This window comes from Vespa mandarinia, chromosome 9 (genome assembly GCF_050613455.1).
Source record: "Vespa mandarinia isolate Hongniang chromosome 9, ASM5061345v1, whole genome shotgun sequence".
Lineage (NCBI taxonomy): Eukaryota > Metazoa > Arthropoda > Insecta > Hymenoptera > Vespidae > Vespa > Vespa mandarinia.
The window spans coordinates 1,117,501-1,133,675 of record NC_140818.1 but is presented as its reverse complement, the minus strand read 5'-3'; the positions used below and the strand labels follow the sequence as shown (position 1 = coordinate 1,133,675).

General features: G+C 26.6%; 5 protein-coding genes across 7 annotated transcripts in view; 2 read left to right on the top strand and 3 right to left on the bottom strand.

Moving 5' to 3' along the window:
* Positions 1-43: 43 nt before the first annotated feature.
* Tmem214 (Transmembrane protein 214) lies at positions 44-4,730 on the bottom strand. The gene is made up of 9 exons (XM_035877323.2): positions 4,521-4,730; positions 4,070-4,278; positions 3,269-3,952; positions 2,979-3,189; positions 2,756-2,895; positions 1,205-1,331; positions 866-1,131; positions 627-778; positions 44-542 (listed from the first exon to the last, which is right to left on the bottom strand). Exons 1-9 carry the CDS (start codon positions 4,645-4,647, stop codon positions 416-418), a joined length of 2,043 nt encoding a protein of 680 aa, XP_035733216.2. The 5' UTR covers positions 4,648-4,730; the 3' UTR covers positions 44-415.
* Positions 4,731-5,550: 820 nt separating this feature from the next.
* LOC118446545 (neuronal acetylcholine receptor subunit alpha-2-like) lies at positions 5,551-7,881 on the top strand. Of its 2 annotated transcripts, none has more exons than XM_035877332.2 (8): positions 5,551-5,705; positions 5,968-6,146; positions 6,228-6,272; positions 6,358-6,467; positions 6,566-6,779; positions 6,865-7,042; positions 7,163-7,273; positions 7,347-7,881. In XM_035877332.2, the coding sequence occupies exons 1-8, from the start codon at positions 5,654-5,656 to the stop codon at positions 7,700-7,702; spliced, it is 1,245 nt and encodes a 414-aa protein (XP_035733225.1). In that variant the 5' UTR covers positions 5,551-5,653; the 3' UTR covers positions 7,703-7,881. The 2 variants fall into 2 exon arrangements, with proteins under 2 accessions (XP_035733225.1, XP_035733224.1); XM_035877331.2 differs by having other exon boundaries at positions 7,121-7,273; positions 7,347-7,878.
* Positions 7,882-8,260: 379 nt separating this feature from the next.
* nAChRb2 (nicotinic acetylcholine receptor beta2 subunit) lies at positions 8,261-10,399 on the top strand. Of its 2 annotated transcripts, none has more exons than XM_035877131.2 (7): positions 8,261-8,584; positions 8,665-8,709; positions 8,785-8,894; positions 8,995-9,199; positions 9,280-9,457; positions 9,770-9,814; positions 9,901-10,399. In XM_035877131.2, exons 1-7 carry the CDS (start codon positions 8,348-8,350, stop codon positions 10,272-10,274), a joined length of 1,194 nt encoding a protein of 397 aa, XP_035733024.2. In that variant the 5' UTR covers positions 8,261-8,347; the 3' UTR covers positions 10,275-10,399. The 2 variants fall into 2 exon arrangements, with proteins under 2 accessions (XP_035733024.2, XP_035733023.2); XM_035877130.2 differs by having other exon boundaries at positions 9,668-9,814.
* Positions 10,400-10,438: 39 nt separating this feature from the next.
* Positions 10,439-12,641, bottom strand: LOC118446467 (neuralized-like protein 2). Its single transcript, XM_035877132.2, has 3 exons — positions 11,777-12,641; positions 11,386-11,709; positions 10,439-11,304 (listed from the first exon to the last, which is right to left on the bottom strand). Exons 1-3 carry the CDS (start codon positions 12,135-12,137, stop codon positions 11,186-11,188), a joined length of 804 nt encoding a protein of 267 aa, XP_035733025.1. The 5' UTR covers positions 12,138-12,641; the 3' UTR covers positions 10,439-11,185.
* Positions 12,642-12,864: 223 nt separating this feature from the next.
* Positions 12,865-16,175, bottom strand: part of LOC118446453 (axonemal central pair apparatus protein HYDIN) — a 20,748-nt gene continuing 17,437 nt past the window's right edge. Inside the window, exons 27-32 of the mRNA XM_035877117.2 lie at positions 14,419-14,757; positions 14,096-14,329; positions 13,688-13,915; positions 13,373-13,518; positions 13,100-13,283; positions 12,865-13,014 (exon numbers count right to left, since the gene is read on the bottom strand). Of these exons, the coding sequence (XP_035733010.2) occupies positions 12,865-13,014; positions 13,100-13,283; positions 13,373-13,518; positions 13,688-13,915; positions 14,096-14,329; positions 14,419-14,757 (1,281 nt within the window). The remainder of the gene's footprint in view (positions 13,015-13,099; positions 13,284-13,372; positions 13,519-13,687; positions 13,916-14,095; positions 14,330-14,418; positions 14,758-16,175) is intronic.

Below are 16,175 nucleotides of genomic sequence, written 5' to 3'. Positions count from 1 at the left end.
TTCTAAATGTTTGTGAAAATATGGAAAAAATTATAATTTTATTTAATATATTATTTAATGAGTATACTAAAAAAATCAAATACATTAATCAATATATTACAAAAAATATTAAATGAGTTTGGTACCAAATTAAGATTTAGTTCTTATTAACATCTATTTCACAATAATAATGAAAAGTTACAAAAAAGAACTTCATATTTACGCAGAATCTTCGTCGTACTAATTTAAAACATTATGAAATATTTTAAATGCCAAAATTGGACAAGATATATTTTTGGAATATCACAGGTACGATGGCCGTCATGACATGATCATTGAAACTATGCAACCTTTTCACATCTTAACAAATAAATGCAGAGATAGAGGTAATTTCATTAACAATGAAATCAGTTGGAAAGTAAAGAATTCAGTTTGTTCATGAAACTTTAGAAAGTGACTGCATTTTTTCATATACCCAATGATAAGTTTGACTAGCATATGTCTGTGTCACATCTATAGCTCGATTGGCATAATTCTGCAGATTTTCTGGACTGAGGTCACCACTAAAACAAAACGAAAAAAGATAAAAAAAGAAACAAAAAATCAAATTTTTAGTGTTATATAATTTGATATTATATTAAACTTACACAAAAACATTTGTTCGTAACCAATGACTTGCAAAATCGAAGGTTTCAATAAGTTTCTCTCCTGCTATTATTGAATAATTTTTAGCAAGTTGAAATCCTTGAATACTTTGCTTTTGAATTTGTTCTATCATTCCCGGAAAATAATGCTCGATCTACAAAGAAATAAAAAATTCACACATTTGGCAGAAAAAAAAATAGTTTTAAAAATAATATATATATGTGTGTGTGTGTGTACATACTATTTCATGTACCATAGGGCCATGTTTCTCTACATGTGCTGCTGCATTATTATATAATCGTATAGAAAGGTTCCTTGTCACAATATATAAATCTTTTCCTAATTTGATATACGGTGTAGAGAAGTTAACAGCAGCTTTATAATATTCTGGTGAACTATCTTCTATAGTTTTAGTTATTTTACTAGTATACACTTCGGTCATCGACCAGATTTTCAAAGCTTGTGCAGTTATTCCACTATTTTTTAATAATTTTCCTGTATTCGAAGCTAAAACAAATAATAAGCAAAATAATTACTACTAGTAAGAGACAAAAAAATATTTGTTAATTATAAAACTTACCTTCAAAACTACCATGTTTTTGACAGTCATAAATTAAAATAGTACCAATAAGTAATAACAGAAGTATACTTCCTCTTTTCCAAGGGAACTTTCTATCAGTGGAAGCAGTCATTTTCTTTAATATTGCCTAAGAAAAAAACGTAAAACAAAATTTATGATAAATTTGTGTTTCAAAGATAAAATCAATATCAAACAATGCCAAGGTTTCAAATTGTATTAACGGATTTACTATTGGGGAGAAAAGGCGAAAAAATTGTTATCTAATCCTCCATTAGTTACATATTATAGAGATGAGAATAATCGATTATAAATTTTACATCGTTTGCTTACTTTAGAGATTGAAAAAGAACGAAAATATTTGCTTAATTATATAAAAAGTTGACGTAGGAAATAGAGAAGCGATCGTTTCGTATATGTCGTCGAAGATAATAGATACAACCGTACATACCATGTCAATGTCGTTACTGGCGGTGTCGAGGGGTTAACATGCGATCGATAGTACGCACTCGAAAAACAACTTAACCTCAAAATTAAATAAATATAAAAAAATCTTACCAAAACAACTTGTGATTTACGATTTAAAAATATCCGAATGATTATATTTAACGTTTATTTATATTATCAATCGTTTTCGAGTGATAATCAACCAATGATAACATTTACTTGTCGTTATATTATTGGACCAAGTGTACTAGGAAGCGTTTCTATTGGCGCGCTTTTTTTTCAAGAACAGTATATATATAAACACGTATCACACAATGTTAAAGCTAACCGAGAAGATCAAAGTTCGTCTTTAGTTTCTTTAATTCCGTCTGAAATCTCTCTAGAAAGATTTACGCGTTCTGCTTTCGAATGGAATTTACGACGTAACAGGATTTGTTCGATTTATGGTTTAGTTTTAGTAGTTTCTTTTTCTATTCGAGCGTCAGTAATATTCCATGTTATATATACATACTCTATTAACTTAACGGAAAAAGATTTCTTCGAAATATTTTTGAAATATCTTTTTACATTAATACAGGAAATGTATTTTTTTTCTTTTTTTTTTTTTCAACAAATCATTGACCATCAAAAGTTGCAGATATTTAGATATCTTTTTCCTTATTATTTATTTCAGAATTTATTTGTTACTTTTTAAATCAGATAAATAATACTAAATAAAAATTAGGATATCATATATATATATATATATATATATATATATATATAATAATATATAATATAATAATATATTATATATATATATATATAATAATATATAATATAATAATATATTATATATATATATAATAATATATAATATAATAATATATTATATATATATATATAATAATATATAATATAATAATATATTATATATATATATATATTATGCAATAAAAAATGAATAATTTTATTGCAAATATTCTGATTATAAAATATATCTATACATCTTTTAATGGAAATGGTTTTATCATTCTTAAGAGTAATAGCATGTTAAGGTTTTATCATGTTTAATAGTAATATTTATAATAGAATTTTGAGAAAAATTATAAAATATATTGAACTTACTTTGCATATTTTAGTACAAGAATGAGCAAGGCTTTCTTCTTTCCCTCTTTTCCATTTCTCATTAGTATTTTGGAAGAATAAAAGAGTTTCTTTGAAAGATTTTGTTTTCAGATTTGAATATAAAGAATCCCATCTGTTATCTATAAAAAGTCAAATAAAAATGTTCAACCATTGAAACTTAATTAAGTTAAATGAAATTAAATTATAAATAATATACACTTACCAATATATGTTAAAAGAAGATTAGATTGATATAGATTCTTTGGATAAAGAGATCTCCAAGTAGAAAGGCAATGGACATCTGTAATAATACAAGCTGCAAGTGCTTTTACTAATTCATCTCTATAGCTTTGAGTTATTTTCTGGTTGATTTTACCAATCAGTATTTCAAAGAATTTGGAATAATTTATACTTTTATTTTTGAACAATATTGACTAAAAAAAAATTGTATAATAACTTTTTGCTATTATTTTTAATCTTTATATTTTAATTACTTCATAAAAAAAAACTCACTCTCAATTTTTCAATACTAATATCTATTTCCTTTCCTACAGTAAGAGGAATGTTAAATTTTCCAAAATAAGTATCTTCGATTATATTTAAATAAAGATCTGGATTCAAATCTTGTACATCCTCATTACCAAAGACAAGATCATTTAGTATTTGTACAACATAGTTGGCATAACTTTTTGTTATCAATAGAGGAGACATTACTTCATGCCATACTTTTAAACCAATAGCCAAGTCTTTTTCGCCAGCTTGTGATAGTGCCCAAAGTAAGGATAAACCTATGGCTTTTCTATTTTGATAAGAGTTTCTTACACTGATTAGTTTAGAAATGTTTGCTATAGTCATTTCTGGATTCACACGTGCCAATAGTTGCAAAAATATTTTATGACCCACAACAGCCGTTCCTTTGGCCATATCTGTAGCCATAGTAGTCAAAGTAATTTCATAAAAAAGTTGAGCGGTTTGTTGACCCGCCATTGTAACGGCTCTTTCCATGGTAGATGATATTGATTTTGGTACGATACATAATGGATAATCTTTAGGTTTTCCAGAAAATATGGCATCTTCTTTCTCAATTGGTATCTTTATATTAAGATATGCAACGAGATTCTTTAACCATATTAGTGGAGCTTCTGGATATTGGAGTCTACCAGTAGTTAAGATATTTGAGAAATCATCTACATTTATCTGTAAACATAATAAAAGCAATATATATATATATATATATATATATATATATATATATATATATATATTACGTTATAATACAAAAATCAAATTTTAAATAAAAATCTGTGTATGTACCGCATTAAGTGCATCTTTTATCGTCTTTGGTGGTTTCTCCTTGGGTTCTTGCTTTTTTTTTTCTGCCTGTTGTTGTTGTTGTTGCTGTTTTTGTTGCCTCTTTTTTTCTTCATTCTCCTTTGTTTTATTGTCCTTCTCCTTTGCTGGTTTTTTATTTTCCTTATTGCTATCCAAATTGTCGTACAAAGTTTTCACTTGACTTAGTGGAACTAAAAGAGAAATAGTTATAATCTTTCTCACTTTCACTCAATGAAAGTTATTTTTTAATTGCATGTATAGTGTAGAGATGACCCATATTTCTAAATACGGTTTGATAAGTATGCAAATATATTGTATGGAGACAATAATAAGTCATTAGTCGAAAATTTATTAAAGAATCAAAAAGAGTTAAATTTTATTGATAAAAAAGGTAATATTGATAAACATTGACTTAGGTTAAATGTTGTCTTACGGAAATCTTCGACTTTTGGCGCGTTTTCGATAAATTTCTTCTTCTCGGCCTTCGTCAATTTAGTTGGCTTTCCATTAGAGCGATCTTTTTTATTTTTTCCAACTACTTTCCAGCCGCCAGACGACATCGTACAACGAACGTGATAAACAATAAGGCAAATGACAACACTGTCTCGAAGGCACTGAAGTGGCGTTTGTTGGCAGTTTGTTGCCGACTGAAACGTTGTACGTGTCACGCATGCGCACTTTCATATTTGCCACGCGCTGACTTTTACTCTGCCATTAATAAAAAAAAAAATGTTCTTTCTATGTACATCTCATGGGCAGTAGATAGATGTTTTTCGGTAATAGGATAATTAAAATGATGATATTTATTAGAGGGACGGTAAGTATAAATGTTTCTTTAAATTTAAAATCGAAATAAAAGTTAAAAAAAATTCATTGAGAACTCTTTAGAAGAATTCATTTTAAAATAATTATAACGGTTCATCACATAAATATGATTATCGATTAACAATATTTATATTACTTCGTCCCAGAAGTTTAAATATAGAAGCGATGTATGTGTTATATTATTAAACGATGACGCATCGATCCGCGTCATCGTTTTTAATTTTTTTTTATATCACTCACGTGACTTCTATGAAAAAAAAAATTCAAATTGTTTTTCAAGGATGATCCAAAAAACATTTTACTGAATTTAATTGTAAATAGTGTTAGTGAGTCGAATTTGAGGAAAATAGTAGGCTATCCGATGTTTATTATAGATAGATTTAAAAATGGCGGGCCAGCAAAAAAGGAAGTTAGAAGTAGTCAAAGTTTGAAAAACAAAATTAAAATAAAATATTTTTAATCCGACATAATTTATAAATGTCATGCTTCATAGTTTTATTTTTTTAAATGATTTTTTAGTAGCATCGTTTTTAAATTCATGATGCTCATTATGAAGAATATTATATTCTAATGATCGCGGTAAAAAAAAAATATAGAAAAGTTCTCTCAAGCAGATATCGATAGGTTGGTATGGGGGGCGTTAGAAGTTTCAAATTTCACGGGGCGTTTTGTTAATTGTATTCCGCTGCTAATGAACATCCAATTTAGTCGATTTGGAGCTGTTGGCTCATTTTAATCAAAATGAGGATACTGTGGTTGTTCGGTTTCTTTGTCATCTTGATGGAACGAACTAGTATGTGAATGATAAAGTTTTAGTACTATATATATAAATTTGTCGTAAAAGTGTGATTTATTTATTGTCTCTTCTCTAACTCGTACTATATCGTTACATAATGTGATTTTGGGAAAATGAACAAAAAAAAAAAAAGAAAATGTTGGAATTTATGAATTTAACAAAAGAGAAAAAAGATGTGTAAAATTTCATCTCTCTTTCTTTATTTTTTTTTCTTTTTTTTTTATTAATATTTATGTATATTTTATATTCAAATATGTAGATGCCACTGAGAAGAGGTCATTTTCCGTGCATGAATGTAAGTCCATCGAGAATACGTCGATGATGATGAAGTTGAAGAGACATCTTTTTTGTGATTATGATACCACCGTTCGACCGACTACCAATCATCAAGTGGTCACTAATGTTACAGTGAAGCTTATGCCAAAGTTATTGGAATTCGTAAGATTTTTGTGAAAATTAGAATTAAAATAGAATAATTAAAAAAATTTTTTTTTTATTCATGTTTATTTTATTACACAGGATGATTGGACCAGCACAATGACCCTTCATAGCTGGATGAGCCTCGTAAGTAAGATACCATACTTATTTCTTGACCTTTGCAAATATTTATATGCGTGTCTTGACATTACTTCATTTTTATTGTTAATAGAATTGGAAGGATGAACATCTTAATTGGAATCCTAGCGATTTCGATGGCATTTCTACTGTCCATGTAAATAGCGATGAAATATGGGTACCAGATTTATCAGTTTATAATTCGTAAGTGAAAAATAGTCTAAAGAAAATTTTACTTTATCTTGTATGTTATTATTTCACTATATAATTTCATTTTATTAGTCAAATAATTTATGTTGCAGAGGTGATATGTCATTAGAACAGAATGGCGTTCCTTCAACCAAATGTTTGATCATTAATACGGGCTCGGTTATCTGTATACCGGCGTTGAGTTACGTGACCAGATGTATTACGGATTTTACCTTTTGGCCTTACGATAAGCATGAATGTCGTATCAGATTTGGTTCCTGGTCGCATACTGGAGAAGAAATCAATTTTCACCTTGACAAGAAAGGAGTACATTTCTTTTGTTCGATTTAGAAATTTCGAAAATATGATTTTTTTTATAGAAAAATTATTTAAATAATTATTAATTACATAGTATGAGATGGAGGGTTATGCAAATAACACGGAATGGAGTTTGAAGATTTTGAATGCTGAAAAGATCGTGAAAAAATTCGAGTGTTGTCCTAATGATACCTTCCCTATACTTGTTTATACATTTTCTGTCGAAAGACAACCGGGATTGGTACATGTTACTTTTGTTACGCCCGCTATAGGTTAGTTGATTTTAATTATGTCAAGAGAAATTTCGTTTAAATTACTTTTTTGATCATTAAATGATTTTTCTACAAAAGCGATAGCATTGCTAACGTTGACGGTTCTATGGTTGGATTCAGGATCGACAGAAAGAATAGCGATGGCCAGCATGAATTTCATTTGTCACTTACTTTGCATTTTTGATTTGCACTGGCAATTGCCCCATAATGGTGAGAATGTACCACACATATGTAAGTATTCAATAGATTTATAATTTATTCACGAATATTTGATAATTTAATGATAGGATGTTGACGATTTCAGTATTGTTTTATCGAGATTCTCTCGCGTTGGCTGCATTTGCTTTGATATTAACAGCATTGCTAAGAAAATTACAAAATATGAATATGGAGACACCGAGTTGGATCTCGTTCACGATCTCCTTCGTTTTGAATAACAGAGCAGGACGTTTTTTGATCCTTACTGATGATGAATCAAAAGCTTCGACCACTAGTATATTGAACAATGAAACGGATGAAAATCCAGATCTATCGAAAGTAAATGGCAGGAAGAAGGAATCATCTTGGAGACATTTCGCTGCGATCATCGAATGGTTATCTTTCATAGCCGTTGCCTTGACCTACGTGATCATTTTTACAATTCTTGTACCTTCCGATTAGAAAGTTTTGTAAAAATAATATTTTTTTCTTTGCTTCTTTTTTTGCTTTAATTTCTTTTTTAACGACTATCAAAAAAAAAAAAAAACGAAAAAAGAAAAAAAAAAAAGAAAAATTTTAATTAAGAGAACCTGTACATAAGACATATTCATCGAATATCTTACGAGTAAAAATACATATACATATATCCTGAAATTTTACTTATCATTTATAGTATGTATGTACATTGAATAAACTATAAAAAAATCTTCAAGCTTTTAGTTATTATAAAATAGACTCTTTTCGTTGGAAACCTTTCAATGTTCTATATGATAAAAATATAAAAAGTCAAATTAAAATAATAATAATGATTAATACTTATATATAACGCATGACAATGGTTTAATGAAATTTTCGACATAGAGATTTTTCTCATGAAAATTATTTGGATTTAATTAGATTTAATTAATTGGAATTAAGTATATTCCTCAATAAAATAGTGATATATACATAAATCTTTTAAAATGATAAGGAATATGATTTCTGGTGGGCGGTCTTTAATGTCTGCAGTTTTATATTACATTGGGCGTACTGACGTTTAACATACAGTTTGAAATAGTTAACAACGGACGTATTTAATTGTCATTCGTGATCTTCGAAAAAGTCAGCATGATTTTATTTGTTCTATTATTAATTGGATATGTTACTCTTTCCGATACATCCTTCATTTTCAATAATTACGAGGTACAAGAAAATTTAGGATGTAATGAAATCGAAAGCAAGTCTACTATTCTTCAGCTAAAAAGACATCTTTTCTGCGAATACATTAAAAGTATCAGACCGGTGTCAAATCATAGAACGACGACAAACATCGAATTCGGAATAATTCCGAAATTTATCAATGTTGTAAGTGTCATCTAATGTTTCTCATAAAATTTTTTCGTAAATTGCGAAATATATATTTTTTTATTCTTTTCTTTTTTCAGGAAGATGACGAAAATGTCATGGAACTGCATTGTTGGACAATACTCGTAAGTAAAATAATATTTATACGTGTTTTCATTTTTTATGTTGGTTTTAATATGGTTCTTTAATTTGTATGTAAGATGTGGGAGGATGGCCATCTCACTTGGGAACCATCACAATATAACGATGTCAACTTCCTTCACGTAAAAAGTAACGAATTATGGATATCGGATGTCATGATGCATAACTCGTAGGTTGATAAATATACATATGTCGGTTATATTGTCTTAGAATGTGTTTATGTATTCATTTTTTTCTGATTTTATCTTTTTTCTTTATTTCGCATACAGTGGATCCCATGAAAACGAAATACCATTTACAAATTGTTGGTTATCCAACACGGGTAAAGTCAAATGTGTAGCAACTACTAAATATATAGTAAAATGTCTTAGGGATTATACCTGGTGGCCTTACGACTTTCAAAATTGTACGATTCAAATTGGTTCATGGTCCTACTCCGATGAGGAACTCCAGTTTGTTCTTATAAATACCGGGGTACGAAATATTTATGAACAATATGAATTTTTATATTAATATTATATTTGCATTTTTTCTTTTGTTATTATATTTTATAGATTATTATGAACGAATTTCAAAAAAATTTGGAATGGGAAATAGTACGATCTTACGTTATTACACACACGGAATCTTACAAATTTGGCTTTGACCTAACTTCTGCAATGATATCTTTTCATTTCATTTTACGACGACATTTTAACGCTATACACGCTACTTATTTGTCATCAATTATCAGTACGTAAAATTTTTTAATATTATTATTAAGTTAATATATAATTTATAGAGACGATAAAGAATTATATATAAATACACATATGTATCGCGAACATTAGTACGAAGTTTGAAAGAGTAGAAAGGAAGATGGCGATACAAGCGCCATAGCGGTAAAAAAAGCGAATTTGATTTACATTAAGAGATACATTATTTCTTTATTTATATTTTTAGTATTAATAATAATGACATTGACGACTTTATGGCTGAATCCAAAATCTACCGAACGAATGATACTTGCAAATTTAAATTTTATATGTCATTTGTTGTTCTTAGAAGAATTCTATTGGCAAATACATGGTGGCGATTCTACCATGTTGAGTGAGTAGTTTTATGATTTATAAAAAAATCTTTTTTATAATCAACAAATTTATCGATAATCTAATTTTTTGTTTTACTTTTTACAGTGAAATTCTTCATGAAGTCACTCGCTCTAGCCTGTTTTACTCTTATTATAACTAGTATTTTACGTCATTTATTAGAATTAACAACAGAGACTCCAACATGGATCGCAACGAGAATTTCTACCATTGTAAAAAGTAAAATAGGACGGATTCTTCTTGTAAGTATCTTAGATCCTAAAGCATCTGCAGAATTGGAAACTGAAGCTGAAGATAATGCTAATCTTGTAATTTCAAAGAAAGATGAAGTAACTTGGAAACATGTTGTGATGCTTATTAGTTGGATCAATTTTCTTTGCATTCTTTTTATTTACATCATTTTGATTAGTATATACTTTCCAACTCAATCTTCTGGATATTCTTATAACTTCAATACTTAAAATCTTTCTTAAGATAATTATTTTCTTAAAAATGGTATATATGAACTATAAGCTTAACTTTGACTGTGATTTAATGTGTTAATAAAGCTATTATAAAAATATTAATAACGTTATTATATTGTATAATCTTGAGAGTTAATAATATATTAAATTATGAAAAAATATCTTTTCTTATTTTAATTGAAGGTTTTGTAACAATAAAAATGTTTAGTTATAAATACATTTATTTTGGAAAACATGTCAGATCTGAATGATTTTAACATTCATGTATTCATTCTCACGATACTCATACAATGATCGCTACAAAAAATGCTCGTCGATATACTTATATACTTTATTTCATGAATATAACAAATCACGAAGTCAATAAGAAATATTAAATTTTGTATATTGAGTATCATTGGGCATATCTTATGATAGAACAATTTTTTAATTTATGATCATGTTAAATAATAAATTTTATTATTATATATAATTATAATTTTCAAATAGAATGAGAAGGCCTATAGTAAGAAATTGTCCTCAGTTCATTTGATTTTTTGTTAAATGACGTTTTTCTTTTTAACAATGATTTTTCTTACACTATTTACACTCGCAATTGAGCAATAATATTATTGGAAGGAGATAACTTACTTGCTAAATGTGAATGTTATTTGAATGCATTCTCATATACAAATATCAATGTGATCTTATGGAAACATTCTTCTTCTAAAGAATAATAGAAACATGTACAAATTTCTTCATTATATTATTTATATATCTAATCTTAGAGAAAAATAGATAATGCAAAAATAAATGCAAGAAAGAAATTCTTAAAGTGATACACGATAAAAAAAAACAAAAACAAAATGGCAATTGATATATGAACGAGAAGACAAAAAATGAAAAAATAAAATGGAATGTAATAATTCTCACTGTGATTGATAAAGTAAATAATCCTTTAATATTCGAGGAAGTGGAAGAGAGTCCACTGCATTCCTTTTGGTATATTGCAAAATAGCATCTCTACAGGCGCTTTGTAATGTTGACACTGTTAAAATATATTTTTAGGAAATATAAGCTGAAGATCAATTTAAGAGAATGATATATAAAATAAGGAAACAATGCATACCACCGTACAGTTGCACTATCCTCACTTGTTTCGTAGTACCATAAACATCTACTACAGCACGCAATGGTCCAGCTTTATACGGTATATCTTTACTACATACTCCTTGATCTTCTCCATTTATAATAAAATGCATCTCTGCTGTATCAGACCCAGCCTGTGGCACATACATAATTCCAATACGACTGCCAGCGTCAGTAGGCAAAATATAATGGGATGATTCAATAGTATTTGGTCTAAGAGCATTAAATGGTATAACACCACGAGATGTTTGAACGTTTACTCCATCTGTGACCAGCTTCTTCTCTCTGGTAGGGATACCTTCACCTAGAAGAATAATAAATGATTAGTTACTAAGGTCGCTTATAGAAAAGCAAAGTTAATCTTTTCTCACCATAGCCAGTGCCTGCGATACCTTCAAAGCTATCCCAAATAGTATAACTTTTGGTGATAGCGAAAATCCAGGTATTACCAAGTTTTACCAGATTGGGCATAGCATATTGGGGCAGACTATTCTTAACGGATGCTGGGTCAATCAAAGTCAATCCAAGACGCATGTGACCGCTCCAACCACTTTCAGTTTTCTCAATTTCCACTAGGAATATCTCACCTGGTTGTAATGGTTTCTCACTGAATGCTAAAGAGTTAGCGAAGCTCGCAGTGCGATAAGCCACTGTGCTATCCTCGCGAAGTACGATGTTTTCTCCGTGAGTTGGATGAAACCTTGTAACGATTTTTCTCGACTTTTCAGCCATCCTGTCTCAAAGGATGTAGAAAGAAAGTAATTTACTACTAAGAGTCGTCGAATGCCTCGAACAAACTCATAAATTTATTAAACTCCATCGAGGAGGATGAGTCAAGGTTAAACGGTGATTTACGTTTAATATCAAACGTATCTTCGATTCTTCGTATTTTGATATAATGATCTCTACGATAGAGAGAACACCTTGTAAATGACACATTGAAATGCCATCACTGGCCTGGTTACATCGTCGATCGAAACTATAAATTTGAGGTTAAGCTAGTATCATCACGAACTTTTAAATAAAGTAACGGGATCGTTAAGAAGCTTAGGATCGATTTAAGGAATTCCGTTGTGGTGACAAATAAGATAACCGAAGTTGTATCGACAAAATTTGTCCTCGTGTTTACTAATCGAACGTCCACCATTACAGAATCCCAAAGCGGCTCGAGATCGGAGCACGCGCGGTTCCGAAAAGGAAATCATTGTCCTTCTCTCTGGACTGACCAGTGTCGCTGCAATATCGCGGATTAAATAGCAGTCGATTTAAAGCTGCTGCTTTATACATCCGCCTCTTCGATATATGTACGTATATATGTATGTAATATATGTGTGTAATGTTTAAAAATCTTCTCTTTTATCGAGTGAACCATTCATTACGATTGAGATTTGCAAAGACTACGATAATTATTTGATAATATAAAAAAAATTCTCTCTTACAAACATAAATTGTATTTCATTTATTCGATAATTCCTCTTAAATAATATATCCAAATCACATGAGAGAGTCTAGGATCTGTGCAATGCACAGAAAGTTTACCCGTCACTGGACACTTTTCATAAAATTCAGTTTCGTCCGTATGTCGTAAATTCACTATCACATTAATTTCCTTAAAATAATAAATAATTATATTATAAATAATATAAATATTAATAAACAATCGGTATTATTTTAGAAGGTTACGATACACCAACCTGTTTCGGATTAATATCTTGTGATGTTGGTTTAATCTCGAAATCTAAATTACTATTCGCGAGGAATTCGAACGTTTTTGTTTCTTCGAAAATATTTTTGAATTTGATCATAACTGGTGAATTCGCTGTCATCGTGTATGGGCCTTGAGGTTTTGGTAATGAATAAGTACCAATTATGGGATATCTAATACAAGGGATGAGACATTATGCGATTACGATATAATATTCATTTTGTAAAACATTAAATCACACGTTTTTCCCGCCTTTTCTTACGTAAAAATGCCCGCCGTTTTTGAAGTGGCTGTTAAAATGGCCGTAATATTTTCGATATCGTGCGGCTCGTAAATGACATCGATCGAACCTTTTTCCAATCTTTCCAATTCAATCTTTTTAGGACAAATAAAACTATCGTTGTTTACCTGCATTAAATATGCAAATATAATGTGAACTTTTTTTTATACTCCTATTTTACTTATACGTTCAGTAAATTTATATTTATTCTAAAATTTAATTTTTTTGTCCTTTTCTATTTTCATTTTCTTTTTCTTTTTTTTTTTTTTGTTTTAATTAAAATTTTCATTAACTAACTTCAATGACAAAGTCTGCTTTCTTCAAAGTAAAGTTTCTTATTGAAAGTGAAAATTTCACAATATTTCCTAATGTCGCCGTGACATGCGTAGTTTTTTCTGCAGCCGGAAGTAACGCCGTTAATCGTAATTCATATGGGAAACATCCAAGTTCTTGACAATTTATATCAAGCTTTTCAATAGTTTCTTCGGACGTCAATATCGGATTATAATTGATCATAATAAATCCCTAATATTTAATTAAATATATTATTATATTATTGTATTTTTATATTATAGCACATTATAAATATATTATTGTATTTTAATTAAGATAATAATATTTAATTAAAGATAAAAGTCGAATCAATTAAATCTTTAATAATATAGATTTATCTGTGATATCGAACGAATCATCGTTCTAACTAACGTTTGATAATGGTGACACGGTTATAGGTATGTCATAAATGGTGATTGCTGGATGACGACAATCAAATGTAAATGTTACAGGGATATTCTCTAATGGATTATAAAGTTGCAATGTGTGACATGCCGACGAACGTACGTCCGTAATTAATTTGATCGATTCGATGACTTCCGGTTTTGTTATGGTGTATTGTATCTCATAAAATTGATACTCTCCATCCTCATTGATAAACGTGATCTGTTAATATAAAGAAATATTTTTTAAAAATAAATTAAGGCACATACTCATAGAAAATACATATATATTAATAATTCTCGATTTTTTACCTTGAACTGAAAGTATGATTCTTTATAAGAATGAAAAATAGCACGATAGTCGCGTTGATTATTTGACGGTACATTAATATTGTTATCGCCAGTAAAACTGAATATTGGAATATTATTAGAGCCCTGTAAATACAATTTCTTTTCTTCTATAGTTTCTATTATACATTTAAATTGTTGATGTCTGTTTTTCCAATTATACACGGGCAATAATTCTGTATATTTCATTTTTGCAGGAAACTGACGTACAATCGTGGATATAGCTTGTGGAGGTAAGCTGTGTCCATGTAAAGAGTATAACAAAGGTATTTTGTTGTCTGGTAATTTTATCAACAATATTCCCTAAAACATTTGTTTTTGATATTAACTGAATACATTTATTATTATTATTATTATTATTATTATTATTATTATTATTATTATTATTCCTATTATTATTATTATTATTATAATCATTATTAATGTTATTAATTTTATTGTAATTGTTATTATTATTATTATTATCATTATTATTATTGTTATTATTATTATAATCATTATTGTTATTAATTTTATTATTATTATTATTTTTATTATTATTATTATTATTATTATTATTGTTATTATTATTATTATTATTATTATTATTATTATTATTATTATTATTATTATTATTATTATTATTATTATTATTATTATTATTATTATTATTATTATTATTATTATTATTATTATTATTATTATTATTATTATTATTATTATTATTATTATTATTATTATTATTATTATTATTATTATTATTATTATTATTATTATTATTATTATTATTATTATTATTATTATTATTATTATTATTATTATTATTATTATTATTATTATTATTATTATTATTATTATTATTATTATTATTATTATTATTATTATTATTATTATTATTATTATTATTATTATTATTATTATTATTATTATTATTATTATTATTATTATTATTATTATTATTATTATTATTATTATTATTATTATTATTATTATTATTATTATTATTATTATTATTATTATTATTATTATTATTATTATTATTATTATTATTATTATTATTATTATTATTATTATTATTATTATTATTATTATTATTATTATTATTATTATTATTATTATTATTATTATTATTATTATTATTATTATTATTATTATTATTATTATTATTATTATTATTATTATTATTATTATTATTATTATTATTATTATTATTATTATTATTATTATTATTATTATTATTATTATTATTATTATTATTATTATTATTATTATTATTATTATTATTATTATTATTATTATTATTATTATTATTATTATTATTATTATTATTATTATTATTATTATTATTATTATTATTATTATTATTATTATTATTATTATTATTATTATTATTATTATTATTATTATTATTATTATTATTATTATTATTATTATTATTATTATTATTATTATTATTATTATTATTATTATTATTATTATTATTATTATTATTATTATTATTATTATTATTATTATTATTATTATTATTATTATTATTATTATTATTATTATTATTATTATTATTATTATTATTATTATTATTATTATTATTATTATTATTATTATTATTATTATTATTATTATTATTATTATTATTATTATTATTATTATTATTATTATTATTATTATTATTATTATTATTATTATTATTATTATTATTATTATTATTATTATTATTATTATTATTATTATTATTATTATTA